Source organism: Periplaneta americana, chromosome 17 (genome assembly GCF_040183065.1).
Source record: "Periplaneta americana isolate PAMFEO1 chromosome 17, P.americana_PAMFEO1_priV1, whole genome shotgun sequence".
Classification (NCBI taxonomy): domain Eukaryota; kingdom Metazoa; phylum Arthropoda; class Insecta; order Blattodea; family Blattidae; genus Periplaneta; species Periplaneta americana.
The window spans coordinates 6,004,280-6,019,198 of NC_091133.1; the positions used below are offsets into that span (position 1 = coordinate 6,004,280).

Here is a 14,919-nt window from a genome sequence, read left to right on the forward strand (position 1 = left end):
ACACCTACAATATACAGGGTGCGTCAGAAAGAACGGATGGATTTCAAACTATCAATACGCAGCGAGGGGAGGAATAGAGTGAGAGGGATCACGACTGTTGGGTCAGCCAGAGAATGCAGTTTCAGTTGAGAACATGGTGTTGGTCTGGTGTACAATGTGCTTTCATCGCAGAGACATTTTTGAAAAATGAAGAGTCTGTGATCGTCACTCAGGACTCATTTCGACATCGGACGTCACGCTAGGATTCCAACTCGGGCGGCTTCATTTCGTACCACAGGTTCAACATTAAAGAAGAAATCACCTGGACGAACACGGAGCGCGTGTACTCCTGCAAATGTGGAGACAGACAGTAGGTTGTCCTGCCACCTCAACCATCAGCCTGCAAACATGCTATTGCACTGAGATTGTCGAGGTTACGATAAGATCTTTCTTTGGGACCACTTGAAGGCGTAAGTAACCACATACACTGGACGAACTGAAGACGGCGATTCGTGAAGAAATTGCGGCAATCCCACCAACTATGACTATGAAAGTTACGGCGAACTTCAGAAAACGCCTCGATGCCTGTATCGAAAGCCAAGGACATCATATGGATGATGTTGTATACCATAAATAAACTGCATGTATTGGTGAATCTGTTGATAACAATACATTTTTGATTTGATGAATCCTTACAATTTTCTTGCCCTGAGAAATCCATCCGTTCTTTCTGACGCACCCTTTATTTAAAGTATATTGTTGGAATCAAATTGGTTTTGTAGCAGTTTATAATTTTCTTGTGGATATTCCTGAACTTTTTCATATTCATGGATTGACTGACATCCTAAGTTGTTTGCATGTATCAGTTTCTTTGGAAGTATATGTGAATTGATCCTAGTTATTGAAGAGAGGAAGGTACATAATAAATGCTACTTGCAGAAGGGGATATAAATAATATCTTTGCCATTAACATATTCATTTATGTGACCCCAAATGGCGTGTTTCTGGGAGACTGCATTATTTACTTAGTGTTCCCATCTGGGAGGAACACGCCGTACTTGTATTCTATATTCGAAGGAGCATTATTCTTGGTGTGTTGTCTACACTGCATCAGTGTAAAGATTATGATAGGTAATGGAGCAATGGTGGAATGCTCATATGGTAACAGGTATTCCACATGAAAACCTACCATCTAACATTATCCTTGTCTACCAGAAATTCTACAGTGACCTGCAGGGATTCGAACCGGAGTCACCAGCGTTCAACGCCATTGTTCAAGTCTTTTGGCTAACTGTCAGCAAGATTCCAGGAAAAAGCAAATACACAGGCCTGCGACAAATTTTTCGGAACAAAATATTTTATATCATAAAAAGCAAATCAAATGCCCTGATTTCGAAAATAATACTAGTTTTTGCGTATCACGTACAGATTATGCATAATTACATATTTTACATAAAACCGGTACTTTGCCATTGTAGTATTAGAATCACTGCATGTCTCACTTGTTGCATGGTAAGTTATATTAAATTCTGTAAACATGTGAAATCATATTTTATCACTGCCTATATCTGTTTTCAGTTGTCATATTTTTTAATTGGGCGCAGCTTTTTCTTGCAGCCCTATCTCACATCAGTTTCCGGTTCTAGGGTACCCATATCTTAAGCAAGGATGTTACCACAGTCTACTATATACAGTCGCGAAGCTCAATATGTAGTAAAAATGCAAACATGGATAGTTGCCCGCTAGGATCGCTACTATCGCCTCATCATCGCAGATCTCTCTCCTAGCAGACGAGAAAATATGTTACACTTTCGTTGTCGTGTTCTTTTGGAAAAATTAACACCTTCCTTCCATTATTGAAATGTTAAATGCATAAAGTTAATTTATTATTTTAATGAAATATATTAAATTCCACCATAAACTCGAAGATACCTGCAAGAAATAGGTTAATATTAGTTTTGTTTGTGCAAAACGAACTGAAATTTACTATAATCGTTTCACTCATTCAAGATTATAGTGATAATTAACTATGAAACCAATAAATATTAATTTGCATTTCCCTTTACAACAATAATAATGTAAATATGAATTAATGGAGTAACTTACGTGTACCGGTACTTGTAGTGTACGCTTACGTAGTTAACAAAGTGGGATAAGGTTAAGCAATAATAATCACACCAGAAATGGAAATAAAACGTGATTAATAAATTTTATTGTAACAGACTTTTTCTACGTCTCTAGTAAAGTAACAAATAAAAATAACAACAGAATTAACAGCTATAATTAAAAACATATCCTTTGAAAAAAAAAGTAGGCCTAAGCAATAATAATCCCACCAGAATTGAAAATAAAACGTGATCAATAAATTTCATTAAAGCAAACTTAATTTTTCTAAGTCTCTAGTAAAATATTATTATTCCAATTATTGTATTTTAGCCATTAACATTTTCATTACAACCAATAACGAACATTTCACAAGCATCAATGTGAAAGCTAGCTGTCAATGGAAATACGACACAGTCTAAATCGACCGTGGACAGTCTATTGTTTCTAGTTGCTAACCGCTTGGAGCGCTTTATCACGAGATTTGCAAAAAATCACCTCAAGCTTCGCGACTGTATATAGCAGGCTGTGATGTTACTGCAAAGGCAATAAAAATTATTTCCGCTAATATAACAGTGGTATCACTCCCATCCTCACAACAGCTTAGATCTCGTGTCAGTGGCTGTGTTTTGAAATGTGTGTTGTGTTGCGAATTTGGAATGTGGAAAAAATATAAAGTTCTAGTGGTATATCTAGAAGAGGCTGTTTGAACAATTTTATTACATATGTGAGTGTTACGTGATACAGAGACAGGAATATCATTACTCATTGTTCAAGAATTTATATCTGGCCTATTTTAAAATGAAATTAGCAGGTCAGGACAAAATAGTTTGCTCCTCACATCATGTGTAAAACTTATGCAGGAAATCTAAGACAATGGCTCTGAGGTGTTCGTTCATGTATGCCTTTGGTTTGTCATGAGCAGGAAAGCCATTATAATGAATGCTTTTGGATTTAATAAGATATAGGTACCGATCTGCTATCGGCAATGAGACCTGTATCACAAGGTCCAGATGTTACAATTCCAACACCACCTGTGGCATTGCCAGAGTGTGGTACCAGTATTTCATTCACTTCGAGTGTGGAAGAAAATGATCTAAATTTGTCTCCATAATTGGAGGTGGTCTTATAGTAGGGAGCAGGAATATTGGCGGATGGAGGTATACCCCTTCATACTAACCCAACCCACGTTGCACCCCTACTTTAGCTGTAAACGTTCTTCGAAGGGTCGCTTCCGAAACATCTTTCACTCCTCGCTACATAACCTAAAGTCTGTAACATCGAAATAGTGTTTATATATAAACACTGTCTGTGTGTCAGTATTTAGTGTAATTTCTGTGCGCAGCATTATAATTATTTCATTAAACAACAGCACATGTGAAGACTTCATTTGGCGACGCTGATATAACCTCTGCAGTTGCAAGCATCGTTAAATAAAACATAACATTTAACACTTCATTTGTTATAATACAAACTACTGGTATACAATATACGACATGATTTTATAACTACTATATTGATATCGAATAGCATTTGTATTTTGAGGTGAATGAACTAAGAAAATCAGTTGAATTCATATCTTCCAAGTTCGACAGTCTTAGAGAGGAATTGGCGCACACAAGACATGAACTCAACTCCACGCAGGAGGAGATGAAGACGCTAGTGCAAGAAAATAACCATCTCAAACAGGAAGTGAGTGATCTGCAGCATTACATACGCAGAGACAATATAATGCTATTTGGAGTTCCGGAGATCGATGAACAATCAACTTATGAAGTCATTGACCAAATATCGGAAGTCATAGGCGGTAGTGAATTGGTGCAACATGATGTAAGCGTAGCACATCGCATACCATCCAGGCCAGGGAAGACGCATCCTATTGTCATCCGCTTGTCGTGATGAATGGCTCCAGCTGTTCAGAATTGAGGCCAAAAATGATGGCAGCGGTCCTGGGATTGCGACAAAGAAAGTCAACAGGGACCTTCTGGCAGGAAGAATCACAGCAGGTGAGCAACTGACAGCAGTGACCAGAGACCTTTTGAACAAAACAAGGGTTGCAAGAAGCCAGTCCTGTGAGTAAAATCACTGTTGTTGACGATGTAAATAATTTGTAAATAGTATTGTGTCGGTACCCAGGTTTTATTTTATATAATATAATTGACTTAACAATGGCTAGTAATACTACATTAAATGAAATCCATCAGTGCAAATTTAATAATAATAATAATAATAATAATAATAATAATAATAATAATAATAGCACAATGGTTTTTAACGATTTACTTCACTGCAATGAGTATATTGCCAATATACTATCAGATCTTAAAATATTTCACTTAAACTTATAGTGACCTAATTCCTGTTTTCCTCATTCTCTTAATAACCAGAATTTCAATCATATTACGAAAATTTTAATTTGTTGAATTAATTAAAGTTTTTTTTTAAGTATTTGTAAACACTATAAATAATACCTTTCACTTGGCTCCGCTTATCCGCTCCCTTTCTAGACATGTCGCTCAACTAGACACAGAAGCAATTCCACTGTTAGTATTGAAAATTACTGTTTGAATATGTACAGACAACAGCTACGATGACTACTCTCTCAATACCCAACGATTGACTTGCAAGCAACTACACCCGAACGCATCGACACACTGCCAGTCAGTCATCCCAATGGACAGGTCAGAAGAGAGGGGGTGGTACGTGCAAAGATGTGCTAAGTACGACCCACCAATATCTTTGCTCCCTACTATAGCAAAGAAAAGAGTGAACTTTTAGTTCAAGATTCAAAGAAAATATTATTTTAGATCCTTGAACAACTTTTTACTGGCATACACGTCGAGTTGTATATGAAGGGGAATTTGTGTACTGTTCTGATATTCGTAGCTTGACTGGTCGTCTAGGAACAGTTTACGAATGAAAATATTGGTGTCTATTTACTGACTAGAGTCGACGGCAATTGGGAAGGCGGTAGTCTGCTTGCATTTGCGTCAAGAGAGACAGATAGAGAGGGCAAGGCAGCGTACAACATTGCCACATCGTACTTCACGCGCACGTGCAAAACAAATAGCGCAGGAGAGAATTTAAATTATCAAAAGACAATAATGACCTTAGCTGTTGATTACTGTAAGCATGACATCAAACATAAACTCTTTCCTTCACTAATAATATTCTTTGCACGGTTCTCAATCCCACACCACATGCTTCTGCAGTCGTCTCTTGCGCATTGGCAACGTTGCAGCCAGCATCAAGATGGCCGGCAGCATTCTGCTCGTCAACATTTTTTAAATAATTATACACCTTAAAAACTATTTTCCGTGCCTGCCTGTGCAATACTTGTCTTTTTACATTCTCTTCTTCCATTTATTTATCTTATACACACACTGTAAATGTTAGTTTTACTTATTCAATGTATTGAAACACTCACACGTGAACAAACGAACTCTGGAAGTACTTGTTACAGACTGATTCTTATTGGTTCTACTGTACAAGCTTGTGACGTCACATGCCAGAAATGCTACAGCGCATGTAGGAGCCGACCGCCTTCTGAACTGCCGTTTAGTCTAGCGAAAGCAGTCTAATAGGTGTTTCTTGCACATTGGAGTAAACTTGTTTCAAGTAGATCATTCAACATCACTTAAGGAAATGTATCAAAATTTCTGTATTGTTTTAGAAAAGATCAAAACTCTAGTAGCATGTGTGTCTAATCTGATGGCACGGAGTATTTTATTGGGACAACAAAGAGGGTACACGAAAGTTCCATGCTTTGTGTGTATGGGACTCGTAAGAGCCAGAGAAAGATACTGGTAAGTTACAGATCGGCCAAAAACAAAGTACTTTGTGCCACGGACAAAAAGCGCCCACTGCTTGACCCATAGGAAATTTTGCTATCCCCTTTATTTAATAAAGTAGGGATAACAAGACAATATGTTCAGAGTTTTGGAAAAGTTGTCCTTGTTTCCAATATCTTGTTCACATTTCTGTCTTGTATGACGTATTGATATTAAACCTTTGTGTTGTACTAGTAGACTATATTGTAAAACTCTGCTATATATATTTCAACGTCCACACCTGTGGAGTAACGGTCAGCGCGTCTGGCTGTGAAACCAGGTGGCCCGGGTTCGAATCCCGGTCGGGGCAAGTTACCTGGTTGAGGTTTTTTCCGGGGTTTTCCCTCAACCCAATACGAGCAAATGCTGGGTAGATTTCGGTGCTGGACCCCGGACTCATTTCACCGGCATTATCACCTTCATATCATTCAGACGCTAAATAACCTAGATGTTGATACAGCGTCGTAAAATAATCCAATAAAAAAAATTTATATATATTTCAACTAGACTGTCACTGTAATTAAGGTCATATACTACTATTAAAATTTTCTTTTACACGTTTCATATTCTAGCTGGGAAGTGATGGTACGAATACCATGGAATCTATATAAACACATTACAGTACAATACAGAAATATCGAATGTTGTCCGAATTAAAAATGAGAAAAGACATTTTTGACTATGGCTCACAGTTTGATCAACCCATTATGGATACTGATATTATAAATATCATTATTCCAGAGGCGCTAACTGATATGGTACCGTAGGGTTAGAGCCCACCCAATAATTTCTCATCTTATTAAATTATTATTATTATTATTATTATTATTATTATTATTATTACTATTATTATTATTATCATGGTTGCTCATTGAAATCAGTAAATTACAATAAGTAAAATTTCAATAAGTAAAGATGCATTGTTGGTGTGCACTTTATTCATCTCACCTATCGATAGTCAGGTGCCACATAAGGATAGTGCTGAAAAGTTTGATTTAGAAGACGTTTGTGACGAATTTATAGAGAGAAACACATTTGCATCACTCCATGCTACGTAATAGTGAGTCCACTTTCCTATTATCAATTCATAGTTAAAAAGAATTCAAGTCGCAAAGTTAAAATGTTTATATAATTGTAACATTCAATTTAATTACTAAAAATGGATAATTGTGCAGAATAGCTACGCATAAGATAATGCGGAGATTTTTTGTATATAGTTATTAGTATGAAGGAACAAATTGGTATTAACATAAAATCCAAAAGAATGTTACCTAAAAGTAAATCGAGCATAGCCCCTGGACCTTATACTAACTACATACATTACAATATCATTCTTAGATCTGCATTTTGTTAATTTTAGCATTCTACAGATATCGTATAGGCCTATATTATCCGTGGTCACATCAATGTTACGAAAAAAAATCATCATTAAAGGGAGGATTTATGAGATTTTTTTGGAAAATTATGATCAAGTGTTTTACCCCACCCCATGTTTTTAAAAAGTTGGCACCAATGATCATGGCTCACTCATTCAAGAATCGTCATCATCATGTTCTTCACGTGTTAGATCCTAGTGAATCCATTATTGTCTCTTGCCAGTGTTTGCGTGGTTTTCCCAAATTTCTCATTTCTCTTGATACATAGGCCATCTAGTGCGATCCATTCTTTCGACACTCAAGTCTTATATTGTTGAACAAAATTAACTTAGAATCTATTTTTAATTCTTTCAGTATGTCTTCATTTTTACTGTGTTCGAAAAATGAACATCTCACTGTCCCTCTCATAAACCTCATTTCAGCTGCTGTTAGCCTTTTCTCATCAGCTGTTCTGATTCTCATTCAAGGATGTGTTCGATAAGTATCAGTTTGATGTTGAAGAACGCCAACATATTGTGAAAAGCATGCTCAAAAGGTTAATTGCTTTCGAATATAATATTAGCTTGAAATTACGTGTTCTCATGTTGAACATTTTCTGAAAAATTTATGGGCACCAAGTGAAAAGAAGGATGATAGATTCCATCGAGATATAAGACAGATGAAAACGAGGTACAAGGGTCGACAGAATGTCTGCATGATGGCTGCCTGCTGTTCCTGTTTAATAAGAAATAGCCCTCGTCAGAACCGCTTTGTCAAATCAGCTTTCGTTTTCAATGATATTCTCCTGAATATGTTGAAATTTCGTGATTAATTTTAAATAGTTGTATCTATGGAATTGAGATTTCATTTTAGGTTTGCAATGTTCCTTCCTTTTTAAAGTATACTAATAATTATTTATTTTCTGCTTGACAAAAGCACTTACGTTGTACGAAAATGTGATAAGCAGATTTGAATTCAGCACACGAAAATTATGTTGAGAGACCTGTTCACCCCTGTGTCGCAAAACGAGAATTTAGTTTCGCGGCCTAATTCATCGCTTTTATTTCCAGTTTGTTCGTTATAATCACAGGCGCAGTTTTTAATGTCCACTTAACATTATTGATCTTCGGAAGATTGATTTTTTTCATACGGCTTAATTATTTCCCATTGTGTAAGCCAGACAGACTTCTAACATCAAATCTATTCAATATTCCCTCTATGCAAGATTCTCACATATATTTCATAGTTCGGCATTTTACGAAAATGCCCTTTTATAGTAACGGTGTTGATTGCCTGTGTTGTGATGATCGTAACTTTCACTAATGGAAGCTTTTCATTACAGTACTTTGAACATAATCTACAGTGAAACGTCACAGAAAAAGTGCAGAAGACCTGAAAATAGTGTGTGCTTAGAGAATCCTATCGGAGACAGTACTCCTGAACCCCAGACCCACGATGATTTGTTTAGAAGAGAGAACAGCGTGGAGTCACAGACAGACAGTCACGTGGTGGAAGGTTTGTTTAAGTGTGATATTTGTGGCAAGTTGATACAGACTCTAGAAAACCACAAAATCCATTTGCAGACCCACACCAACAAAAGGAGATTTAAATGCGATACCTGTGGCAAACATTTTTTACACTTAGGATATCTCGAAGCGCACTTACGTAGGCACCGATGCGATGTTTGTGGGAAGTGTTTTCTTCGTTCGTCTCATCTCACAGTTCATGCTCGTAGACATTCTGGCGAGAAGCCATATAAGTGTGACGTTTGCGGTAAATGTTTTGTGGATTCATATTCGTATACTGTTCACGCACGCACTCATTCCGGCGAGAAACCATACAAATGCGATGTTTGTGGCAATTGTTTTGCTAGTTCGAGTACTCTCACTTCACATGCCCGAACGCATTCCGGCGTGAAGCCATTTAAATGCGACGTTTGTGGGAAAAGTTTTGCTAGTTCGAGTGCTCTCACATCGCATGCCCGAACGCATTCCGGCGTGAAGCCATTCAAATGTGAAGTTTGTGGTAAATGTTTTGTTACTTCGTGTAACCTGACTGTTCATGTCCGTACGCATTCCGGCGTGAAGCCATTCACATGCGATGTTTGTGGGAAATGTTTCGCTTGTTCTAGCAATTTCACAAGGCATGTACGAACGCACACTGGCAAGATTCCATTGAAGTGTGATTGATATATTATGAGGCAGAAGTTTCATACGTTCAGATGATCTTGCAGTGCTTTGACGAATGCACTGTAGCGAGAAGCCATTCAAATGTGATGTCTGTGGAAAATGTTTTGTACATTTCTGTTAACTAGCAGTACATGCACGTACGCGTTTTAGTGGAAATTCGTGTATAAAAGATAGAAATAATCCCTGACCCAAGACCTTATAAAGGGCCTAGTCAATAGTATCTTCAGTTACAAGCCTGAGCATGCATACATTTGGCCACGTTGAGCGGAGGCGAAATACAACACGAGATTTGACAGTACAGTACTTTGGTTTCGTTGTCACGTGTACATTTTCGAATGGTTTAAGTGGCTATGATCAAGATTCAGAGTATTGGTGTACGTAATTTATTACGGAATCCGAAATGGTATTTTATTAGAGTTTCAGAGTACCGCGTAAGTACTTATATACAAAGACTGTGTTACTTAAAATAACTTCAATAAAAATTAAAACCATACATGTTCTTTATATTGATGCTACAAGGGTAAATAATTGCATAAAGAAATGTTACTTGTACCAAAAATAAATAATTCAGCAATTCAATAACGACGTACTTTCGCAATACCTTATTCCAATCAATTAACCACTATGAGTTAGTAACTTCACAATTTTTTGCCGTTTTATGGCGTTTCACATCTTACGTGAAAGATGTAGGATATCACATACAATTTAATCTCATGCGATTAGTTAGTGGGGTTTAAAAAGGGCGCGTCAGCTACTATGGCTATTTGCGCCCCTGACAGTAACGGAAGATGGCAGCACTAGATTGCATGAGTTACTTTTGCATCAACGATGATAATGAGAAAATGTGAACTCTTGGACTCAGCAATGGCGGCAATTTTAATTTTCAATTTCGCTTATAAAATGTATCTTGGAATTTGTAATGCCAAAAATTTACCGAAACGCGTTCCGTTGAAAAAAGCTCTATATTTATATATTATTCTGGTATTTATTCTTATTCTTTAGGTTATACACGTCAATATTTATTATTATTAATTTTGCATTGGTTTCCTTTAAATTTATTGATTTTAAATAGTGATTTTGTTGGATTTTGAGTATAATTACTTAAGTAGTTTAATGTTAATGTTATGTTTTATTTAACGACGCTCGCAACTGCAGAGGTTATATCAGCGTCGCCGGATGTGCCGGAATTTTGTCCCGCAGGAGTGGCGCCGGTGTTGCTTAGTGGATAAAGCATCAGCACGTAGAGCTGAAAACCCGGGTTCAAATCCCGGCGCCGGAGACAATTTTCTCCGTTCCATTACTCTTTCATCGTATGATGACGCAGAATATCTGCATGGAAATATCATATGTACTTCGGTACATTAAAATAATATATATGATATGCGTAAATCACCTCGTGATTTAAGACAGCGCTTATTCCGTCGGATCCCGGCCAACTAGTCACTCATATCGAGTGCACCTCAGCACATGTGTGGACTTCGGTCCTGCGTTCATAGACATCTATGACGTAGTGCAGAGGGCGGCCACTAGAGGGAACCCAGGAGTTGGAGCTTAATCTGAGACGATTCTAACCGGCGTCGGAGTTGTATCCGGTGTGGCTTAGTGGATAAAGCATCAGCACGTAGAGCTGAAAACCTGGGTTCAAATCCCGGCACCGGAGAGAATTTTTCTCCGTTCCATTACTCTTTCATCGTAAGATTTCTGGAGTTGAAGTGTATCTGCAATAGCGGCAAGCTGTGTCATCTGTTGGTAATCAAACTACTAAACGCAGTTGGACAATATTGGTAAAACAGCAACATACAAGTACCATCGTGCAAAACTGCTGAATTACAAGGCGCTCTGTAGCAAGGTTTTGAAGATCTAAACATCATTGTAGTAAGTATATACAGTACTTTATATGGAAATCCGAGTAGATATTAGACTGTGATTTAATCATGGTGTAGGAGCACAGTTTAACTGTAAAGAAATTACGTACTCGAAAATTTGATACTCTCAGCTCCACAAGTAAAGAATCCTGGCCTCACACCACTTCTACACAGATGACAGTGATTGACAGGCCAGTTAGGGGAAGTAGTCTTGCTAAATCTTTCAGCTGTTGCCACGTTTGCTCTTGGCTGGACTCTTTAAATGTATTTTCTTTTGCAACTGGTTGGATTCTTTTCAATATACTTTCCATTTACGAGTAAATTAAATCAGTTGAATAATAATAATAATAATAATAATATAATAATAATAATATACCGTATTACTACTACTACTACTACTACTACTACTACTACTACTACTACTACTACTACTACTACTACTACAACAACAACAACAACAGGTCATCACCGATCATCGAGTGGTTAGCATGCCTGTCATTAGATTAAGAAAAGTGAACAATATCTGTTGTTGTCCCATCGTACATTGAAATGTTTATATTTAGTCTAGTTTATAAGCTATTTGTTAGGCCTAACTAATTTAGTAAACAAGATTAGGTTCAATTATAAGTTATTTGCTACACACAAGTAACACTGAAAACTGTGATAAGGTGCATTGTCACATACTATCACAGAGGGCTCCTGTAGCATTTTCAGGACACTATTTTCGAACCACTCTTCGAAAACTACAGAGTTCATTGTGTCAAACCGAACATCCCCCCCCTCCCACAGTGCACAATAACAATTCTGTCATCCTTTGCGCCTGATATCGGTACCACATAGTTTTCGTAGTCGTCTGTTCAGTTTTTCATGTAGTACCAGGTTTCGTCTACCAACACATCATTGTAGCCTTGTAAACGCAACTCTTATCTGTTCGAGATACGAGTACCACCAGGTAATGATGTTACTGGCTTCAGCTCTAGTGGATTTTCTTTGCACTATCGTATGTGAAAACCCCATACTTCGGAGTAATTTACGAACAGTTCTTTTCCCATAAAGAAATTCGCAGTCAGTGCCACTAGTTTTCTCCCGCATAGCATGCGTTACGGACTCTACTAGTGCTGCTCATGATTAGGTTTTCTCCGGAGCGGTTGTTTGCGCGCTTCCAATCGGAGACCTCCGGTTACCTCCGATTGATGCCGCACAGGTTGTATATGTGCTGTGGCGCAGACATACACTTTCCGCTGAGCATTCCTTTAATCGGATCATGTAGTGATTCGAGTCCGCTGACGTCCCCGTATCTTTTAAAATAAGTTGTAGTTTGTTGTTGTTTATTCTTTCTTTTATGTTAACCTCTCTCTCTTTCTTCGGCTTTTTTTTTTCTTGGTTTGCTTGAAGTTCTACGTTAGCTGACAGATTTTTTTCTAGTTTTGAAATTCATAGTATATGTGGAAAGGCGTATTAGTTTTATGTCATTGATCAAATTCTGGTTGAGGTTTTTTCCGGGGTTTTCCCTCAACCCAATATGAGCAAATGCTGGGTAACTTTCGGTGTTGGACCCCGGAATCATTTCACCGGCATTATCACCTTCATCTCATTCAGACGCTAAATAACCTAAGCTGTTGATAAACCGTCGTAAAATAACCTACTACAATAACCTTGATCAAATTAATAACATTCAATCTAACTGCAAAATTAACGCAGAAGTAAAGCTTTTCAGTAGCTAATGTAAACATTTATACTGTAGTTCTCCTAGAAACTCTCGTTTAATCACAAACAGTGTTTGTCAAGTATTATTCTAATCGGTTTAGTTTAACGTAAAATATATTAAGGGAGTTTCAGAATGGAACAAAAGAAACGTGGTCTATCAATGGGATAAAGTTTACTGTCCAACATAATATATTCAGATTCTTCACCGGACAGGATTGTGATTATTGTGTGAAAGGGTGTCAGTATTTGAACTGCCTCTTCTAAAACGCGCCACTCTTACTCTGTAATAAAAATATAAGTGGATATCAACTTAAGGATAATTGTAATTATATTACCATATGTTTCTTCAGTTTCATTCAGAAACTCAATATTTTAATCCAAACAGTTGTCTAAACAGTAAAATATAACTCAAGTCGTCTTTTAAATATTTCATATGTTTTTTATTGCCTCGAAAGTTACGTTTTAGAGAAATTTCAAGATTTTTCCTATACTGTGGGCCTTTGAGAACAATAGCACCAAAACAATTTAAAAAGAGATCGTATCAAATGTTTTGCGTAATTGTCTTCATCAAGTTTGCGATTGTGCGATCGCTTCAAATGGGCTAACAAATTCGAAGTTCCACCACCCTTAGAGTAAATTCGCCCACAAAGTTTACAGAGTAAGACTTTATTATTACCTTCAACTAAATTAAAGAATTTCCATACGACGGATATCCGATTTGGTGCCATTTTATTCCACTCACAAATACCGTCAGTCCGTACGCGCCGGTCGTCCTTGAGCTAAGTGTCGCTTCGCTCCGAACCACCGCGTCCCTCCGTAGTCCCCTGCTCCACCGACGGTAGTACCGGAGATCACCGGTGGAGAGCTTTATTCGTAATCTCCGATTTCTCCGCGGTGGTAGTCACTCTGATGAGCAGCACTGGATTCTACTGTCGGTGACATTTCGCTCTCGTAGCACTCGTACACTGTTCGTCGCACAAGATCATGTGTAAAATCATCGATTCTTAACATTTTGTACTATAAGTACACTTTGTTTTCGTAACTTCGTCCCTTTTCCTATTGGCGATTTATTACAATTCTGGAATCATTTCAGAAGAAGGCCCTGGTGGTGGCTGGAGGCACTTCACTCGTAGTTTATCCACGGCCAAAAGAAATTAAACATAGTAAATTCACTAGCGTACTGCCGACAACCACAACGCGCTGTTACTAAGACACAGCTTAAACCGTAATGCAGTGGCAGGGATATTCTTTCAAAAATGGAAAATTCACAACACAGCATTCTCGGCGGTCTCCTGGCGGTATCTTTGTTCACGGTTTCAATAATTGGGGGAGCGTGCCTGTCAGATTTATGGCTTCCTGAACCCAACCCTGCAACGAAGGTTCTTTACTTGTGAAATCAAGAGTAAAAGTGACTGACTTTTCGTGTGAAAATATAACTGTTTCGTTTAAAACATTTCCTTCGCTCATTAAAATATTCAGGAAGTGATTGTCCTGAGCTGTACATTAATACAAATAATTTTCTTTTATCATAATAATTTATACTAACATCACAGTCTGCTATATATACAGTCACGAAGCTTGAGTTTTGAGGGTGCTAGAAACAATACACTGTAACGGTACTATTTTGCATTGCCTGTAATGAGGCGATATTAGCTATCCTAGTGGTGAGCAACTATCTAATGTTTGCATATTTACTACGTATTGAGCTTCGCGACTGTATATACTAGATTGTGCTAAATGCTATGTAAACACATGTTGAACGACAGGGAGAACGCCTGACAGGCTAGCGGCTGTGCCAGTTTTGTGCGAGAAAAACCGCTTGATCCGGAGGCCTATATACAGTAGTGTCACGTAGGCAATGGCAGTGTCATAGCTCTATGAGTCACGGCCC

The 14,919-nt window shown here is 37.8% G+C and overlaps 1 protein-coding gene across 1 annotated transcript in view; it reads left to right on the top strand.

Annotated features, from left to right (window-relative positions):
- LOC138693218 (zinc finger protein 121-like) overlaps window positions 1-10,472 on the top strand; it is a 54,984-nt gene extending 44,512 nt beyond the window's left edge. Inside the window, exon 6 of the mRNA XM_069817011.1 lies at window positions 8,610-10,472. Coding sequence (XP_069673112.1) covers window positions 8,610-9,456 — 847 coding nt within the window. The 3' untranslated portion in view covers window positions 9,457-10,472. The remainder of the gene's footprint in view (window positions 1-8,609) is intronic.
- Window positions 10,473-14,919: the final 4,447 nt, after the last annotated feature.